Source organism: Aquarana catesbeiana, linkage group LG02, assembly GCF_042186555.1.
Source record: "Aquarana catesbeiana isolate 2022-GZ linkage group LG02, ASM4218655v1, whole genome shotgun sequence".
NCBI lineage: Eukaryota > Metazoa > Chordata > Amphibia > Anura > Ranidae > Aquarana > Aquarana catesbeiana.
Genome location: NC_133325.1, coordinates 775815418 through 775836971, shown reverse-complemented (window position 1 = coordinate 775836971; position 21554 = coordinate 775815418). Strand labels below are relative to the sequence as shown.

The window sequence follows — 21554 nt, the reverse complement described above, 5'->3', positions numbered from 1 at the left end:
CTTATGGTGTGTTTTTCACAGGTCATGTGACTCAAAAACCACATCAAAAACGTAACATTGATGCATTTTCAATTAATTTCAACGGGGAGACCAGTGTGAAGACATACAAAAAATTCAAAGGGATATATTTTTCTTGAGCTTTTCTTGCCTTAAAGGTGCAGATAATGGGCGACAATAAATTTATATTTATTTTAATAACCCGATTGGCTGAAAGGACAGGCGATCCAATCGGACGCCCGGGAGGAAGAGGGAGGAGAAGCGATGGAATCCGCCGTTGCTTGTGGGATGTGCTGCCCACCCGCTACCTAGATGGGGTAAGTGCTGGGCTTTGATGTCTGACTGACTGTCCTCCAGCGCCCGGGGGGGGGGGGGGGTTGGTTGGGCTTGCCACTGGCCGACCGACCAGGGGGTGTGGTTGTTTGCCCCCCCCCCCCCCCCCAAAAAGCAACAGCCGCCACTGCCTATATAGCAGGAGCAACATCCCATTCATTATAATATTATAAAAGTAACAGGGGAAGGAGCTCCAGCTGATTGACAGCCTCAGCTCTGTTCCTGTGTGCTGTGTGAAGGGGGATTTGTCCCTTCCCTCCAATCAGCTCTCAGAGTTCTCCTCACTAAGCTCTGCAGAGTGTACCCTGAGCTCTAGCAAAAAAAATGATTTTAACTTGAAACCAACAAATGTCAGAAAAAGGTTTAGTGTTTAAGTGGTTAAAGTTCCCTCATTTACACACACAGTCTATTTCATTGACAAATTGTTGCAATGGTGGTTATTTACGAAAGGCAAATCCACTTTGCACTACAAGTGCAAACTACAAGTGCAAAGTGAACTTGAAATTGCACTGCAAAGTGCAGTCGCTGTAAATCTGAGGGGTAGATCTGAAATGAGGGGAAGCTCTGCTGATTTTATCATCCAATCATGTGCAAGCTAAAATGCTAGTTTTTATTTTCCTTGCCCCCCTTATGCCCCCCCTCGGATCTACAGCGACTGCACTTCCAAGTGCACTTTCAGTGCAATTTCAAGTGCACTTTGCACTTGTAATTTGCACTTGTAGTGCAAAGTGGATTTGCCTTTCGTAAATAACCCCCCTTGTTTATACTTAATGCTGCGTACACACGAGCGGACTTTACGGCAGACTTGGTCCAGCGGACCGGAGTCCGTAGGACAATTCGATCGTGTGTGGGCTCCAGCTGACTTTTTTTTTCCCCAAAAGTTCGACGGACCTAGAAATGAAACGTGTTTCAAATCTTTCCGACGGACTCGAGTCCGGTCGAAAAGTCCGCTCGTCTGTATGATGGTCTGACGGACGAAAACCGATGCTAGGGCAGCTATTGGCTACTGGCTATGAACTTCCTTGTTTTAGTCCGGTCGTACGTCATCACGTACGAATCCGTCGGACTTTGGTTGATCGTGTGTAGGCAAGTCCGTTCATTCGGAAAGCCCGTAGAAAAGTCAAGTCTGTAAAGTCCGCTCGTGTGTACGCGGCATTAGTTTCACTGCTAAAGAATGTTGTGGTTCTTGGCAGACTGACCGTTTTTTTTTTTTTTTCTTCCTTTCTTTTGGCGGCTGTGGCTTCAGAAAAGCAGAGAGAATTCTCTGCTTATTAAGAATCGAGATCAAGATCGCAACGGGGGGAAAAAATCGCCATAACGATTCTTGATGATTAATCACACTGCAGATAAACAGGTACAACCTATGTAGGATGAGTTATTAAATCTCTGTGTGTCAACTGAGACCAGTCACTTCACTGGGTGTATGGAAGGGTTTACAGCTACTTTAAAGAATGAACATTCAGAACGTATCATTCACTGCATGCACTACGGAGTTCTGTTGCGAGGACATTACAACGTTCTTGCAACAAAGTATTTGGCAGAGGAAGTGCGCCTGTGTCAGTTGCAAACTTTCATTTGTCCTTGACTGTGTTGTCATCCTGGTCAAATAATGAAAGTGAAAAAATGGACTTTCCAGGCACCAATCAGAAGAAATAAACAATAAACTTTTTTATTAACAATTAATACATAGAGATAAAATAAAAACACAATAAAATACTGCAGAATTACTACAGTGGCAGCTTGTTTCCCACTGGGACAAAATCAAAATGACGGCCGGGCGGTGGTTCAGTTATGCTGACTCATATGATGTCTTTAGCGCGCCCATGGGGGGTGGGGGGGGTTTGACAGCGAGGCGATCGGTAGTGCGGCGTCAGTCTGACACATCGCAACACCGATCTCGGAAGAGTCTCTGACGGAGGCTCTTTACCAAACTGATCAGCCGTGTCCAATCACAGCTGATCACGGTGTATACAGGAAGAGCCAATTATCGGCTTTTCCTCACTCGCGTCTGAGAGACACGAGTAGAGGAGAGGCGATCGGCGGCTCTCCTGACATGGGGGTCTGTGCTGATTGCCCACACTGGACCACCATGGATGCCTCCAGGACTACCGGGGATGGCCAGCACACATGGATGACCAGGTATGCCCCCCATGGCCACCAGGGATGCCACACAGTGCCATAAAAGATGCCAATCAGTGCCCAGAAATGGTGCCAGTTAGTGCCCACTACAAATGCCTGCCATATGTCTCCTCATCAGTGATGTAGAGCAGTGCCACCTATCAGTGCCCATCCATGCCCACCTATCCGTGCCCATCAGTGCCCATCTGTGCCACCTATCAGTGTCACCCATAAGTACCCATCAGTGCAGCCTTTCAGTGCCTATGAGTGCCCCCTATCAGTGCCCATCAGTGCTGCCTATGAGTGCTCATCAGTGCTGCAAACCAGTGCCGCCTATCAGTGCCCATCAGTGCCGCCTATCAGTGCCCCCTATCAGTGCCATTCAGTGCCACCTATGAGTGCCCATCAGTGCTGCATACCAGTGCCACCTATCAGTGACCATCAGTGCCCACCTATCCGTGCCCATCAGTGCCCATCCGTGCCACCTATCAGGGTCACCCATAAGTACCCATCAGTGCAGCCTTTCAGTGCCCATCAGTGCCCCCTATCTGTGCCCAGCATTGCCACCTATGAGTGCCCATCAGTGCTGCATACCAGTTCCACCTATCAGTGCCCATCAGTGCCGCCTATCAGTGCCCATCAGTGCTGCCTATCAGTGCCCATCATCAGTGATACCTCATCTGTGCCACCTCATCAGTGCCGCCTTATTAGTGACCCATCGGTCAAGGAGAAAACTTACTTATTTACAAAATTTTATAACAGAAACAAAGAAAAACGTTTTTTTTTTCTTCTAAATTTTCTGTCTTTTTTTATTTGTTGTGCAAAAAATAAAAAACCCCAGCAGTGATCAAATATAACCAAAAGAAAGCTCTATTTGTGGGAACAAAATGATAAAAAATGTGTTTGAGTACAGTGTAGCATGACCGCGCAATTGTCATTCAAAGTGCCACAGCGCTGAAAGTTGAAAATTGGCCTGGGCGGGAAGGTGTCTAAGTGCCCGGTATTGCAGTGGTTAAGCAGATTTGTTCGCAATTGGTGAGCCTACCACAGTGTATACCGCCGGCAACGAGCGGAGAGATATGCACCAAGCTGTGCACGACGAAGAAAATCGAGGTCGGATGAAAAATTATGTTCGATCTCTCCGCTCGTCATTAACCACTTACGGACCAGCCGCCGCCGTTATACGTTATTACTGTGACGTGGAATAACATTGTTATGGCAGCAGATAGCTGCCATAACCCCGGTATCCTCCTAAACGGCGGGCAGTCTGCTTTCAGATAAAAGTAGTCTCTGCGGCGGATTCGCTGCAAGATCACTTTTATCGGCGACCCCCTCCCGCCACGCTCCGGTCGTCTCTGCCGCTTACCAGAGCCGTCGGTAGCGGCGGAGACAATCAGATCCTATCCCCTCACAGATCTGAAGCCGAGTGAGGGAAAGATGGCCCCCACTCGGCTCCATAACATTGGATGGTGGAAGCAACGTCAAAAGTCACTTCCGCCCCAATGGTCTTAAAGAGGAAATAATTTTTTTTTTAAAAAAAGACATTTCTATTTATTTTCTAAATATAAGATCTGAGGTCTTTTTGACCCCAGATCTCACATTAAAGAGGTCCTGTCATTCTTTTTTTCTATTACAAGGGATGTTTACATTCCTTGTAATAGGAATAAAAATGACCACATTTTTTTTTTTTAAAGGGTCAGTATAAAGAAATGTAATAAAAAGGAAAATAAATAAGAAAAAAAAGATAAAGCGCCCCGTCCCGCCGTGGTCACGCGCAGAAGAGAAGAATACATAAGTAGCGCCCGCATATGAAAACGGTGTTCAAACTACACATGTGAGCTATCGCCGTGATCGTTAGAGCAAAAGCAATAATTTTAGCACTAGACCTCCTCTGTAACTCAAAACTGATAACCTGTAAAAAATGTAAACGTCGCCTATGGAGATTTTTAAGGGTCAATGTTTGTCGTCATTCCACGAGCGGGCGCAATTTATGAAGCGTGACATGTTGGCTATCGATTTTTCTCAAGACAAAAATCCGTTTAACTTTACTGTTTTATTATTTTTTTCTATTCAAAAAAGTGTATTTTTTCCAAACAAATTGCGTTTGTAAGACCGCTGCGCAAATACGGTGTGACAGAAAGTATTGCAACGACCACTCTATTCTCTAAGTTGTCTGAAAAAAAAAAAAAAAATATATATATATATATATATATATATATATATACAGTGCTGTGAAAAAGTATTTGTCCCCTTCCTGATTTTTTATTCTTTTGCATATTTCTCACACTTAAATGATATAGATCATCAAACAAATTTTAATATTACACAAAGATAACCCGAGTAAATCCAAGATGCAGTTTTTAAATTATTATTTAATTTATTAAGGGAAAAAAAGCTGTTCAAACCTGCGTGGCCCTATGTGAAAAAATACATTTCCCCCTGAATCGTGAATGAACTGCGATTAACCACAATTTTTTGGAAAGCGGAGTTGAATTTCACTTGTCACACCCAGGCTTGATTACTGCCAGACCTGTTGAATCAAGAAATCACATAAATAGAAGCTGTCTGACAAAGTGAAGCACGCTAACAAATCACAAAAAGCCACACATCATGCCACAATCTAAAAAAATAGATTAGAAAAAAAGTAATATACATGTATCGGTCTAGGAAGGGTTTCAAAGCCATTTCTAATGCCGCGCACACACGAGTGGACTTCACGGCAGACTTTGCCCGGCGGACTGGATTTCGTCAGACAGTTCGATCGTGTGTGGGCTCCAGCGGACTTTGTTTTCTCAAAAGTTGGATGGACTTAGATTTGAAACATGTTTTAAATGAATCCGTTGAAATCGAGTCCGGTCGAAAAGTCCGCTCGTCTGTATGCTAGTTCGACGGACAAAAAGCCACGTTAGGGCAGCTATTGGCTACTGGCTATGAACTTCCTTGTTTCAGTCCGGTTGTACGTCATCACGTACGAATTCGACGGACTTTGGTGGATTGTGTGTAGGCAAGTCCGTTCATTCAGAAAGTCCGTCGTAAAGTACGTCGAAAAGTCCGCCGGGCAAAGTCTGCCGTAAAGTCCGCTCGTGTGTACGCGGCATAAGGCTTTGGAACTCCAGTGAACCACGAGAAGAACCATTATCCACAAATGGAGATAACTTGGAACAGTGGTGAACCTTCCCAGGAGAACTGCAGGCCTCACTTGCCTCAGGTAAGATCAGTGTTCATGATTTAACAATAAGAAAGAGACTGGACAAAAATGGCGTCCATGGGAGAGTTCCAAGGCCAAAGCCACCACTGACCAAAAAGAACACAAAGCCTCATCTCACATTTACCAAAAAACATCTGGATTATCCCTAAAACTTTTAGGCAAATATTCTGGGGACTGATGAGACAAAATGTAACTTTTTGGAAGGTGTGCATCCCGTTATATCTGGCATAAAACGAATACAGCATTTCATAACAAGAACATCATACCAACAGTCAGACATGGTGGTGGTAGTGTGAAGGTCTGGCTTTGCAGCTTCAGGACCTGGACGACTTACCATAATTGATGGAACCATGAATTCTGAGCTCTACCAGAAAATCCTAAAGGAGAATGTCCGGCCATCAGTTTGTGACCTCAAGCTCAAGTGCACTTGTGTTATGCAGCAGGACAATGATCCGAAACACAACAGCAAGTCCACCTCCAAATGGTTCAAACAAAGCAAAGTTTAGGTTTTGGAGTGGCCTAGTCAAAGCTCGGCCTCAAATCCAGATGAAATGCTGTATCGTGACCTTAAACAGGCCATTCATGCTGGAAAACCCTCCAATGTGGCTGAATTAAAACAATTCTGCAAAGAATGGGCCAAAATTGCTCCACAGCAACGTGAAAGACTCATTGCCAGTTATCGCAAACGCTTGATTGAAGTTTTTGCCGCCAAGGGTGGCACAACCAGTTATTAGGTTTAAGGGGCAATTACTTTTTCACATAAAGCCAGGCAGGTCTGGACAGCTTTTTTGCCTTAAATGAAACCATCATTTAAAAACTGCATTTTGTATTTACTCGGGTTATCTTTGAGTAATAACAACATTTGTTTGATGATCTGAGTCATTTAACCGCTTGCCGACCACTGCATGTAGATATACATCGACACAATGGCACGGACAGGCAAATGGGCGTACAGGTAAGTCCCTTTAAATTTGCCGCCGTGCCATCGCCTGTGCGCCGCCGGTGGCGCGTGCGCCCGCCGCGAGCTCCGTGAGTGTGATCGCGTGTCCCGCGGACTCGATGTTCCGTGGGCATACCCGCGATCGTCTCACGGAGAGGAAGAACAGGGAAATGCTGATGTAAACAAGCATCTCCCCGTTCTGCCTAGTGACAGGACACTGATCTTTGCTCCCTGTAATCGGGAGCGGTGATCAGTGTCATGTCACACATAGCCCCTCCCCCCCACAGTTAGAATCACTCCCTAGGACACACTTAACCCCTACAGCGCCATCTAGTGTTAACCCCTTCACTGACAGTCACATTGACACAGTAATCAATGCATTTTTAATCGCACTGATCTCTGTATAAATGTGAATGGTCCCAAAATAGCGGCAAAAGTGTCCGATCTGTCCGCCATAATGTCGCAGTCACCATAAAAATCGCTGACCATTAGTAGTAAAAAAAAATTATTAATAAAACTATCCCCTATTTTGTAAACGCTATAACTTTTGCGCAAACCAATCAATAAACGCTTATTGCGATTTTTTTTTTACCAAAAATATGTAGAAGAATACGTATCGCCTAAACTGAGGGAAAAAAAAAGGTTTTTTATACATTTTTTGGGGATATTTATTATAGTAAAAAGTAAAAAAATAATGCGTTTTTTCAAAATGGACGCTATTTCTTTGTTTATAGCGGAAAAAATAAAAACCACAGAGGTGATCAAATACCACCAAAAGAAAGCTCTATTTGTAGGGAAAAAAGGACGTCAATTTTGTTTGGGAGCCACGTCGCACGACCGCGCAATTGTCAGTTAAAGCGACGCAGTGCCGAATCGCAAAAAGTGCTCTGGTCTTTGGCCAGCCAAATGGTCCGGGGCTGAAGTGGTTAAGTGTGACAAATATGCAACAACAAAAAAAAAAAATCAGAAAGGGGGAAAATACTTTTTTACAGCAGGCATGGACTGTTGTCACCATCTGGGACCCTGCCCTAAGAAATGCCATGCAACCATTGCTGGAGTGCCTAAAGGCAGGAAGCGGCTGCAGGAGATCAGTAGCACTGAGATGCAACAAAGAATAAAAGAAAATAGTGAATTTAAATGAAACATTTTAAAAATAGATTTGACACTCACCGAAAAAGAGTTCCCACATGGATACACAGTTTAACCCATTCATGACTAAGCCTATTTTTGAAATTTGGTGTTTACAAGCTAAAATCCGTATTTTTTGCTAGAAAATTACTTAGAACCCCCAAACATTATATATATATATATATATATATATATATATATATATATATATATATATATATATATATATTTAGCAGAGAATCTAGAGAATAAAATGGCGATTGTTGCAATATTTTATATCACACGGTATTTGTGCAGCGATGTTTTAAACGCAAATTTTTGAGAAAAGGGACACTTTCATGAATTTTTTTGTATAATGTGAAAGATGATGTTACGCCGAGTAAATAGATACCAAACATGTCACGCTTTATAATCGCACGCACTCGTGGAATGGCGACAAACTACGGTACCTAAGAATTTCCATAGGCGACGCTTTAAATTTTTTTTTTTTTTACGGTTACCAGGTTAGAGTTACAGAGGAGATCTAGTGCTAGAATTATTGCTCTCACTCTGACGATCGCGGCGATACCTCACATGTGTGATTTGAACACTGTTTACATATGCGGGCGTGACTTCCGTATGCGTTTTCTTTGCTGCGCGAGGGGACGTATGAATGAACCGTGAACTAGACGTGTCCTGTGCTGTTTCTGTATAAGGGTCCTTTCACAGTTTTTTAAGGCGGACCTGATCGAAAGGTCCGTGCATTCCTATGAATCGGCGGGTGTAAATCCACTTGCCTGCCTTCCTATTTCCCATGTCAGAAAGCTGGCAGGGATGTCATAGAACGCTCACATTTATCTTAAAGCGAATTCCACACAAAAAATAAAACTTCCTCTTTAAGCACTCCTGACCCCCTGGCATGTCACTTTTTTTTGGGGGGGGGGGTACCTAGTTTTGACAAGTACCCAGCTCCCACTTCCGCCCGTGGCGCCGCGGCACCTAGCGGAAGTTCTCCTTTCCCCCCTCCTTCCCTGCAATCTTCTGGGACATGTCACAGGTCTCAGAAGATTGCCCGGCCATTCAGAACACGCAGCGCGACTCGCGCAGGCGCAGTGTGCGCCCGGCTGTGAAGCCACAAGCTGTCACAGCCGGGTGCCCACACTTGCAATGCCGGCACCGTGGAGAGCAGGGGGAGAGGAGCGAAGCTTCGGGCGGTCGCATCACTGGACCGCGGGACAGGTCAGTGTCTGTTTATTAACTTTTTGTAGCTGCTGACTTTTAATAGACACAGAAATGGGTGGAACTCCCCATCAAAGTACTTTACAGGCAGAACTTTGTTTAATTTGTTTGGATAGAGGTTTAGGTCTTTATTGCTGTCTGTGTCCCTGTTAGGGGGATTCACCCTAACTATTTGTCCTATTTACCATTATCAATGAAAGTGAAGGAAAATTCCAATGTTGGGTTGTCCCCAGAAAAGTAAACAAGAGCAAATCATACAACGGGGACACTAGTTCTGGTGATCTGGGGGGGCCCAAGGGATTTCCTCTAAATTCCTAACTCTTCTTCTCTCTCTCCCTCCCTCCCTCTCTCATTCTCTCACTCCCTCCCTCCCTCTCTCATTCTCTCCCTCCCCCCTCTCTCATTCTCTCACTCGCTCCCCCCCTCTCTCATTCTCTCACTCCCTCCCCCCCTCTCTCATTCTCTCACTCTCTGCCCCTCCCTCCCTCTCTCATTCTCTCACCCCCCCTCTCTCATTCTCTCCCCCCTCCCTCTCTCATTCTCTCACTCCCTCCCCCCTCCCTCTCTCATTCTCTCACTCTCTCCCCCCCTCTCTCATTCTCTCACTCGCTCCCCCCCTCTCTCATTCTCTCACTCCCCCCCCCTCTCTCATTCTCTCACTCTCTGCCCCTCCCTCCCTCTCTCATTCTCTCCCCCCCCTCTCTCTCTCATTCTCTCACCCCCCCCTCTCTCATTCTCTCCCCCCTTCCTCTCTCATTCTCTCACTCCCTCCCCCCTCCCTCTCTCATTCTCTCACTCTCTCCCCCCCCTCTCTCTCCCCCCCTCCCTCTCTCATGCTCTCACTCCCTCCCCCCTCCCTCTCTCATTCTCTCCCCCTCCCTCTCTCATGCTCTCACCCCCTCCCCCCCTCCCTCTCTCATTCTCTCCCCCCTCCCTCTCTCATTCTCTCACTCTCTCCCCCCCTCTCTCTCCCCCCTCCCTCTCTCATTCTCTCACTCTCTCCCCCCTCCCTCTCTCATTCTCCCCCCCCCTCTCATTCTCTCACTCTCTCCCCCTCCCTCTCTCATTCTCTCACTCTCTCCCCCCTCCCTCTCTCATTCTCTCCCCCCTCCCTCTCTCATTCTCTCCCCCCTCCCTCTCTCATTCTCACTCTCTCCCCCCTCCCTCTCTCATTCTCTCCCCCCTCCCTCTCTCATTCTCTCACTCTCTCCCCCCCTCTCTCTCCCCCCTCCCTCTCTCATTCTCTCACTCCCTCCCCCCCTCTCTCATTCTCTCACTCTCTGCCCCTCCCTCCCTCTCTCATTCTCTCACCCCCCCTCTCTCATTCTCTCCCCCCTCCCTCTCTCATTCTCTCACTCCCTCCCCCCTCCCTCTCTCATTCTCTCACTCTCTCCCCCCCCTCTCTCTCCCCCCCTCCCTCTCTCATGCTCTCACTCCCTCCCCCCTCCCTCTCTCATTCTCTCCCCCCTCCCTCTCTCATTCTCTCACTCTCTCCCCCCCTCTCTCATTCTCTCACTCGCTCCCCCCCTCTCTCATTCTCTCACTCCCCCCCCTCTCTCATTCTCTCACTCTCTGCCCCTCCCTCCCTCTCTCATTCTCTCCCCCCCCTCTCTCTCTCATTCTCTCACCCCCCCCTCTCTCATTCTCTCCCCCCTCCCTCTCTCATTCTCTCACTCCCTCCCCCCTCCCTCTCTCATTCTCTCACTCTCTCCCCCCCCTCTCTCTCCCCCCCTCCCTCTCTCATGCTCTCACTCCCTCCCCCCTCCCTCTCTCATTCTCTCCCCCTCCCTCTCTCATGCTCTCACCCCCTCCCCCCCTCCCTCTCTCATTCTCTCCCCCCTCCCTCTCTCATTCTCTCACTCTCTCCCCCCCTCTCTCTCCCCCCTCCCTCTCTCATTCTCTCACTCTCTCCCCCCTCCCTCTCTCATTCTCCCCCCCCTCTCATTCTCTCACTCTCTCCCCCTCCCTCTCTCATTCTCTCACTCTCTCCCCCCTCCCTCTCTCATTCTCTCCCCCCTCCCTCTCTCATTCTCTCCCCCCTCCCTCTCTCATTCTCACTCTCTCCCCCCTCCCTCTCTCATTCTCTCCCCCCTCCCTCTCTCATTCTCTCACTCTCTCCCCCCCTCTCTCTCCCCCCTCCCTCTCTCATTCTCTCACTCTCTCCCCCCTCCCTCTCTCATTCTCCCCCCCCTCTCATTCTCTCACTCTCTCCCCCTCCCTCTCTCATTCTCTCACTCTCTCCCCCCTCCCTCTCTCATTCTCTCCCCCCTCCCTCTCTCATTCTCTCCCCCCTCCCTCTCTCATTCTCTCACTCTCTCCCCCCTCCCCCTCTCATTCTCTCCCCCACTCCCTCTCTCATTCTCTCACTCTCTCCCCCCTCCCTCTCTCATTCTCTCACTCTCTCCCCCCTCCCTCTCTTATTCTCTCCCCCCCTCCCTCTCTCATTCTCTCACTCTCTCCCCCCTCCCTCTCTCATTCTCTCCCCCCCTCCCTCTCTCATTCTCTCACTCTCTCCCCTCCCTCCCTCTCTCATTCTCTCCCCCTCTCCCCCTTACTCCACCTGTGAAGAGCAGAGGATCTGAGACACAGGCTGACCCAGCACTATGCATTACCGGGAGTAAGCAGGACTAAGGGAGGGGGTGGGGGAGGGTTTTGTTTTTTGTGTTACATGGCCAGAATTGGGCTTAATTGCTGCCCCGTCAGGATTAATCTCTCTTTAGCGCCCATTGACATGAACAAGACAAAGCCCATTGTTCTCTCTCTGGCCTGTTTACAGCTGGTTGTGTTACAGTGAGATGGGAAAAGTCCTGAATTCTGCCTCTGTGGTCCCTCAGTCCCCATTCTGCTGTTCAATCAGAGTACAATGAATCCCAGTCCTCCCAATCTCTCCTTGTTCTTCCATGTCTTCTCTTCCTATCATCTATCTCTTCTACTGTTTGGACATCACTCTATACCTTTTTCTTTCTGTCCTCTCCTTTCTTTCCCACTTACTCACCCCCCCCCTTTTCTCTCTCCTCTTTACTTTATTACTTTAACTCCTCCCACCCGATCCCTTCCCCCCCCCCCCCCAAACACTCTATCCCCCCTTTCTGTCTATATATATTATCTCTATCTCACTCTCTCTATCACCCCCCCACTTTATCTTTCTCTCTCCCTCTCCCTCTCCCCCCCATTCTTCCTCTCTCATGCTCTCCCCCTTAATCTCTCTCCCCTCTTTCTCTTTATCTCCCCCTTTTCCCCCTCGCTTTCTTCCCCCTTCTTCTCTTTTCTCCCTCTCCTTCTCTCTCCCCCTCTCCCCCCCCCCCCCATTTTCTCCCCCTCTTTCTCACACTCCCATTCTCTACCCCTCTCTCTCCCCCCCCATTCTCTCCCTCTCTCTTTCTCTCTCTCTCTCTCTCTCTCTCTCTCTCTCTCTCTCTCTCTCCCCCCCCCCCCCCATTTTTCTTTTTTTTCTGTCGCCCATCTATTTCTCTCCCCCTCTCCCCTCCTTTTTCCTCCCTCTCTTTTTCTACCACCCCCCTCCATTTCTCTCTCTCTCTTTCTCTCCCACTTTTTTTCTCCCTCTCCCTCTTTCTCTCTCTCTCTCTCCCTTTATTTTTCCCTCCCTCTCCTCCCTCACTCTCTCCCCCTTCTAGTTCCTCCCTCTCCCCCCCCCCCCTTAAATTTTTATTTTTCTGTCCCCCGTCTATTTCTCTCCCCCTCTCTTTCCCTACTTTTTTTCTCCCTCTTTTTCTCTACGCCCCCCCCCCCCCATTTCTTGCTCTCTCTCCCGCTCTCTTTCTCTCTCTCCCCCCTCTCTTTCTCATCTTTTCCTCTCCTCCCTCTCTTTCTCCCCCTTCTCTCCCCTCTCTCTGTTAGTCTCCCCCCATTTTCCCACTTTCTCTCTCTCCCCCCTCTCTCTTTCTCTTTCTTTCTCTCTACCCCTCCTCTTTTTCTCTCCCCCTCCTCTTTTTCTTTCTCTCTCTCTCTCTCTCCCTCCTCTTTCCCCCTCTCCTCTCTCTCATCCTCCCTCTCTTTCACCCCCCCTTTCCCTCTCTCTCACTCTACTCCCTCTCTGTCTCTCTCTCTTCTCCCCCTTTCTCTCTTCTCCCCCTCCTCTCTTTCTCTCTCCCTCTCCTCTCTTTCTCTCTCCCTCCTCTTTCTCTCTCCCTCCTCTTTCTCTCTCCCTCTCCCCTCTTTCTCTCCCCCCTCCTTCCCCCCCCCCTTTCTCTCCTCTCTCTCTTTCTTTCTCTATACCCCTCCTCTTTTTCTCTCCCTCTCCTCTCTTTATTTCTCTCTCTCTCCCTCCTCTTCCCCCCCCTCCTTTCTTATCCCCCCTCTCTTTCTCTTTCCTCCCTCTTTCATCCCCCCCTCTCTTTCTCTTTCCCCCCTCTTTCATCCCCCCCTTTTCCCTATCTCTCTCCTTCTACTCCCTCTCTGTCTCTCTCTCTTCTCCCACTTTCTCTCTCCCTCTCCTCTCTTTCTCTCTCCCTCCTCTTTCTCTCTCCCTCCCCCCTCTTCCCTCCCCCTCCTCCCTTTCTCTCCCCCCCTACTTCTCTCTCCCTCCCCCCTCTTTCTCTCCCTCTCCTCCCTTTCTCTCCCCCTCCTCCCTTTCTCTCCCCCCCACTTCTCTCTCCCTCCCCCCTCTTTCTCCCCCCCCCCTCTTCCCCCCCCCCTCTTTTTCCCCTTGGATGATCCCCAGTCTCCAGCCTGCAGTCTCACAATCCTCCCAGCGGTTCAGTGCGGTGTGAATGGAGCCGGCAGCTCTTCATGGAATGATAAATGTCGGTATCTGCCTCTCACAGAGAAGATAATGCGGGGCGCAGTCTCGGAGTGTGACGGCTGGCGCTCTATTGATATTCTGTCCCTCCAGGGCTCACATTCAACACATTTACACTAAACTTTAAAATGATAAATTCCGCGCCCAGAATTCCCATCGCACACAACATCCGCATCAAAATCAATACCATCGCTGAACGCACCGTCACCGGGGGGGGGAATTTTGTGTATGTGTTTTCTTCTTTTGTTTGTCAGCAGTTCACATTGTCTGACATTGGCACCAACTTCACGCTGAACATTCTTTGCTGGGACTTGTGGTTCATCTGAAACCCACAAACTGCATTAAGAGCACCAGACAGCGGGGGCAGGGAGATTCCCCATACTGATCAATACAATGCAAAGAACACGTATGGAACGCAATCGCAGCTGTATAACTAATCTATATTGATAAGACGTGCCTTGTGACGGGTTGCTGTGGGTTACCGAATATCGTTCTGAGGAATAGGGGAAGCATGTGCTGGTTTCCCTTAGCAACAGGCAGAAAAACAGCTATGGAATTTAGGTTGCTATGGACTACGGTTGCTCTGGGCAATGGCTAGCGATTGCTGTGGGCAATGGATTGAGGTTTCTGCGGGCAATAGATTGTGGTTGCTATGGGCAATTGATTGTGGTTGCTATGGGCAAGGGATTGTGGTTGCTTTTGGAAAAGGATTGTGGTTGCTGTGGGCAATAGATATTAGTTCCTGTGGACCAATGATTGTGGTTGTTATGGGCAGTAGATAGTGATTGTTGTGTGCAATAGATTGTGATTGCTATGGGAAAAGGATTGTGGTTGCTGTGAGTAATGGATTGTGGATGCTTTGTGCAATAGATATTAGTTCCCGTGGACCAATGATTGTGGTTGCTATGGGCAATGGATAGTGGTTGCTGTGGGCGTGGTATTGTGGTTGCTATGGGCAATGGATAGTGGTTGCTCTGGGCAAGGTATTGTGGTTGCTATGGGCTATAGATAGTGGTTGCTATGAGTAATATATAGTGTTTGCTATGGGCAAGGGATTGTAGTTGCTATGGGAAATGGATAGTGGTTGCTATGGGCAATGGCTTAGCTAATCCACGTATTATATAAGTCTACAACAATCACCATGTTATTGTGCTGTGCTGTGTGGCCTATCTATAGTATATATTATGTATACACCCTGAAGCCTGCATTGTACCAATCGGCATAATGCACAACAGGATAAAGAACGCTGCTTGCCACGTACCCGGATCACACCACAATACTGCACTGAGGTGGGCTGCGAGTAAAATACAGCCAGTCTGTCTGCATTTTTATGCCGTGGAAAACGCTCGTCAATGGATGTCAACACACTGAAGCAAGTTGAATGAAGCGTCATTTTGTGACACTTCAATAAAGTTAAAGAAAAAGTAAACAGTGTGATGTGTTGTAAGAACGCACCGCACCGCTCCTACGCACCGCACCGCTCCTACACACCACACCGCTCCTACACAACGCACCGCTCCTACACACCACACCGTTCCTACACACCGCACCGCTCCTACACAACGCACCGCTCCTACACACCACACCGCTCCTACACACCGCACCGCTCCTACACAACGCACCGCTCCTACACAACGCACCGCTCCTGCACACCACACCGCTCCTACACACCGCACCGCTCCTACACAACGCACCGCACCGCTTCCACACACCACACCGCTCCTACACACCGCACCGCTCCTACACACCGCACCGCTCCTACACACCACACCGCTCCTACACAACGCACCGCTCCTACACACCACACCGTTCCTACACACCGCACCGCTCCTACACAACGCACCGCTCCTACACACCACACCGCTCCTACACACCGCACCGCTCCTACACAACACACCGCTCCTACACAACGCACCGCTCCTGCACACCGCACCGCTCCTACACACCGCAACGCTCCTACACAACGCACCGCACCGCTTCCACACACCACACCGCTCCTACACACCGCACCGCTCCTACACACCGCACCGTTTCTATACAACGCACCGCTCCTACACAACGCACCGCACAGCTCCTACACAACGCACCGCTCCTACACAACGCACCGCTCCTGCACACCACACCGCTCCTACACACCGCACCGCTCCTACACAACGCACCGCACCGCTTCCACACACCACACCGCACCGCTCCTACACACCGCACCGTTTCTATACAACGCACCGCTCCTACACAACGCACCGCACCGCTCCTACACAACGCACCGCACCGCTCCTACACAACGCACCGCTCCTACACAACGCACCGCTCCTACACAACGCACCACACCTACACAACGCACCGCTCCTACACAACGCACCGCACCGCTCCTACACAACACACCGTACCGCTCCTACACAACGCACCGCTCCTACACACCGCACATGAGTTATATGGAGCGTAATGCATGCGGGAAGGTGTGAACGTGCCCTAAAGACTGTATATGTGTATGTGTACTCTACTACCACCTGGGCTGGTAGATAAAGATATGGGCAGCAGCCTACACATACTGACTGTATGGGGTCTATACTATGCCCACAGGTACCAACAGCTACCCTATATAGGTACTCTCTACTGTACCCGCTGCTATACATCCTAGTAGGACTATACTAAGCACATACATGTAGACTATAGTATACTATGCCCACCATACCCATCCTGTATGAATTGTACACTGTGCCCATATTATATATCACATCATGCCCACCCTGTGCGGTTCACATGCAGACTATAGACAGTACACGTCATACAGTGGCCAGGAGGGTCTCCCCATATATACTGTGCCCACACCTACTCATTCTGTAGACATTATAGAGGAAGCATGCTGGCAGCAGATATACCAGATACAAAATTATCCTGTGCCTACAGGTACCACCATCTGGGCTATGCCATGCTCACCATATAAAGACTATACTGTGCCTGTCATTATACTGTGCCCACAGGTACCACCATCCGGGCTATGCCATGCTCACCATATATTGATTATACTGTGCCTGTCATTATACTGTGCCCACAGGTACCACCATTCGGACTATGCCATGCTCACCATATAGAGATTATACTGTGCCTGTCATTATACTGTGCCCACAGGTACCACCATCCGGGCTATGCCATGCTCACCATATATTGATTATACTGTGCCTGTCATTATACTGTGCCCACAGGTACCACCATCCGGGCTATGCCATGCTCACCATATAGAGACTATACTGTGCCTGTCATTATACTGTGCCCACAGGTACCACCATCCGGACTATGCCATGCTCACCATATAGAGATTATACTGTGCCTGTCATTATACTGTGCCCACAGGTACCACCATCCAGACTATGCCATGCTCACCATATAGAGATTATACTGTGCCTGTCATTATACTGTGCCCACAGGTACCACCATCCGGGCTATGCAATGCTCACCATATAGAGATTATACTGTGCCTGTCATTATACTGTGCCCACAGGTACCACCATCCGGGCTATGCAATGCTCACCATATAGAGATTATACTGTGCCTGTCATTATACTGTGCCCACAGGTACCACCATCCAGACTATGTCATGCTCACCATATAGAGATTTTAGTGTGCCCACACTTATACATCACATTGTGCCCACACTGTGCATCATATGCAGACTATACTATGCCCTATATACACATGCTACGTGCCCACAGTTATACATCACATTGTTCCCATGCTACGCATCTAATGCAGACTATACACAGAGCACATCACACAAGGGCTGTGCCAACAGGTCCTTACCATATATACTGTGCACACAGCTATCCATTCTATAGACACAGAGAAACAGTTTCCAGCTGAGGTGCCCGGCTCAACCTCTCCTGTACACATGGGTACCGCTGTATTGGGGCTGTACTGTGGCTATATATGAATGTGACTATAAAGAACACATATATGCAGACTATACTATTCCCACCATTCACATCCTATATGGACTGCACACTGTGCCCATATTTACACATTACATTGTGCCAACCCTGTGCATCATATGCAGCCAATGTCCCAGGTTCTCCCCATATATTTTCAGTGCACACAGCTACTCATTCTATAGAGCATGCTGCCAGCAAAGGTGCCAGGAATAGACGATCCTGTGCCCACATGATACCAACATCAGAGCTATGCCATGCTCACACTATATAGCAGCCTATGTGCAGTACATATTATTACACAGACAGCCATATATACTGAGCCCACAGCTGCCCATTCTATAGGCAATGTAGAGCATGCTGCCAGCAGAGGTGCCAGGAATAGACTTTCATGTGCCCACACGGTGCCACCATCGGGGCTATGCCATGCTCACATTATATAGCAGCCACAGACAGCCATACATACCGAGCACCTAGCTACTCATTCTATAGACAATGTAGAGCATGCTGCCAGCAGAGGTGCCAGCAATAGTCTATCTTGTGCCCACAGGTACCACCATACCAGAGCTATGCCATGCTCACACCAGATAAAGAATATACTGTGCCCATCAGTATACATCAGTGTGTCTATACTAATCACATACAGTACATGTAGATTATACTGTATATTATGCCCACTATACTCATCCTCTATGGACTATCGTCTGTACCCACATCATGGCATCATACCCAGAATATAGAATCACACATATAACCAGCAGGGTCTCTACAGACAGTAAAGAGCATGCTGCCAGCAGATGTGCTGAGTACAGACTATCCTGTGCCCAAAGGTACCACCATACTAAGGCTATGCCATGCTCACACTATATAGAGATCATACTGTGCCCATCACAATATATCATAGTGAGACTATATTGAACATCTATATGCAGATTATATATTATGTCCACTATACCCATCCTCTATAGATTATATTCTGTGCCCACATTTATACATCACATTGTGCCCACACTGTGCATAAAATGAAAGTCAGCCTGGTCTCACTATATATACTGTGCCACCCCTTCTATAGACATTATAGAGGAAGCATGCCACCAGCAAAGGTTCTGGGCACAGACTATCCTGTGCCCGCAGGTACCACCATACCAGGGTTATACCATCGTCACACCATAAAGAGTATATACTGTGCCCATCTCTATACATCACAGTGTTTCTATACTGATCACATATATGCAGATGATATATTATGCCCACTATACCCATCCCCTATGGATTATAGTCTGTTCCCACATAGATACTTCACATTGTGCCATTATATGCAGACTATAGACATCACACAGCGGTATCCCCATATATACAGTGCCACCCCTTCTATAGGCATTATAGAGAAAGCATGCCACCAGCAAAGGTCCTGGGCACAGACTATCCAGTGCTCACAGGTACCACTATGCTCACACCATAAAGACAATATAATCTAGAGCCTGTTGCCAGCAGAGGTGCCGGGGTGCAGACTATCCTGTGCCCACAGGTGCCACCATTCCAGGGCTATGCCATGCCCACACCATATGGAGAATATACTGTGCCCATCATTATACATCACAGTGTTTCTATACTGATCACATTTATGCAGATGATATATTATGCCCACTATACACATTCTCTATGGATTATAATCTTTGCCCACATAAATACATCACATTGTGCCATCATACGCAGACTATAGACAGTCCATATCACACAGAGGTCTCACCATATATATATATATACACTGTGCCACCCCTTCTATATACATTATAGAGGAAGCATGCCACCACCTAAGGTGCTGGGCACAGGCTATCCTGTGCCCACAGGTACCACCACACCAGGGCTGTACCATGCTCACACCATATAGAGAATATCCTGTGCTCATCATTATACATCAGTGTATCTATACTGATCACATATATGCAGATTATAAATTATGCCCACCATTCCCATCCTCTGTGGATCATAGTCTGTGCCCACATATACACATCACATTGTGCCATCATATGCAGACTATAGACATCACACAGAGGTCTCCCCATATATACTGTGCCACCCCTTCTATAGCATGCTGCCAGCAGAGGTGCCAGGAATAGACTATCCTGTGCCCACAAGTACCACCAGACCAGGGCTATGCCATGCTCATACCATATAGACGTGACTATACTGTGCCCACCATACCCATCCTATATAGACTGTGCCCATCATACTCATCATATATGCCCACCATACCCATCCTATATGGACCGTGCCCACCATACCCATCCTATATGGAGTATGCCCACCATACCCATCATATATGCCCACCATACCCATCCTATATGGAATATGCCCACCATATAATTCCTATATAGTCTGTACATTGTGCCCACATCACATGCAGACTCCATGCAGATCACACAGCTCCCCATACAAAGGGTAGTGCCAGGTACAGACCCCCTGTGCCCACATTTAGCACCCAGTTCTTTGTCTGGTTGCCTCCCCCCCCCTCCCGTGACCACATTTAGGGGTACAGAAGATAAAGTTGCAGCCCCCCCTTACCTGCGGTACAGATCAGAGCCATGCAGCCCAGTACGGTGACAGCAGCCATGTCCCAGGACTCCCATCCAGAGCGGCCCCCGTGTGCCCGGCTGGTCTCCTCTCCGCGATGTGCGGGGATCACACAGGAATGAGGATCGTACACTGGAATCTTCCACTGCGGAGGGGGGGCGGCGCGCCATCAGCGCCTACTACGAGGCTTCCCGCACAGCAGGTGGAAGAGCTCCCCCCCCTCCTCCTCACATGGTACGGCCGGAGATAGGCACAAGGTGGCTCTGGGGGGATCGGAGCCCGCACCGGGGACAAGACAAGGGGGCTGGGGGGGGGGGGGGGGGGGGGCTGTGATATGATAAAGGGGGGCATGGGAACTCTGCACACCTGATGCTTCTCTACACCCACCAGAGCATGCCTTCTGTGCCACACACAGCCCTGTGCCTGCTGATTGTCTATACCCCACTATGCATGCCTTCTGTGCCACACACAGCCCTGTGCCTGCTGATTGTCTATACCCCACTATGCATGCCTTCTGTGCCACACACAGCTCTGTGCCTGCTGATTGTCTATACCCCACTATGCATGCCTTCTGTGCCACACACAGCCCTGTGCCTGCTGATTGTCTATACCCCACTATGCATGCCTTCTGTGCCACACACAGCCCTGTGCCTGCTGATTGTCTATACCCCACTATGCATGCCTTCTGTGCCACACACAGCTCTGTGCCTGCTGATTGTCTATACCCACTATGCATGCCTTCTGTGCCACACACAGCCCTGTGCCTGCTGATTGTCTATACCCCACCATGCATGCCTTCTGTGCCACACACAGCTCTGTGCCTGCTGATTGTCTATACCCCACTATGCATGCCTTCTGTGCCACGCACAGCCCTGTGCCTGCTGATTGTCTATACCCCACTATGCATGCCTTCTGTGCCACACACAGCTCTGTGCCTGCTGATTGTCTATACCCCACTATGCATGCCTTCTGTTTTCTGTATATTCACAGCCCTGTGCCTATTGAATATCTCTATACCCCACTATGCATGCCTTCTGTGCCTGCTGCCTCTCTATACCCACTATGCATGCCTTCTGTGCCATAGACAGCACTGATCTAATGCAATTCCCTACTGTCCATAGGTTTATAGTGGGCACAAGACTAGGCTTCTGCTCACTTCTCACCTGCTGCCTCTCTATACCCACCAGTGCATGCCTTCTGTGCCATTGACAGCCCTGTGTTTGGAGCTTCTGTAAACCCTCAAGTGCATTGCTTGCTGCTTCTCTATACTCACCAGTGCATGCCTCCTGTGCCTCCTGCTTTTCTATACCCACCAGTTCATGCCCTCTGTGCCACCTGCCTTTCTATACCCACCAG

General features: G+C 48.7%; 1 protein-coding gene across 5 annotated transcripts in view; it reads right to left on the bottom strand.

Moving 5' to 3' along the window:
• ILDR2 (immunoglobulin like domain containing receptor 2) overlaps positions 1–20361 on the bottom strand; it is a 446131-nt gene extending 425770 nt beyond the window's left edge. For 2 of the 5 annotated variants that reach the window (XM_073617374.1, XM_073617378.1), the window contains exon 1: positions 20190–20361. In XM_073617374.1, coding sequence (XP_073473475.1) covers positions 20190–20238 — 49 coding nt within the window. In that variant the 5' untranslated portion in view covers positions 20239–20361. The remainder of the gene's footprint in view (positions 1–20189) is intronic. The other 3 variants (XM_073617373.1, XM_073617376.1, XM_073617375.1) reach the window with 2 other exon arrangements.
• Positions 20362–21554: the final 1193 nt, after the last annotated feature.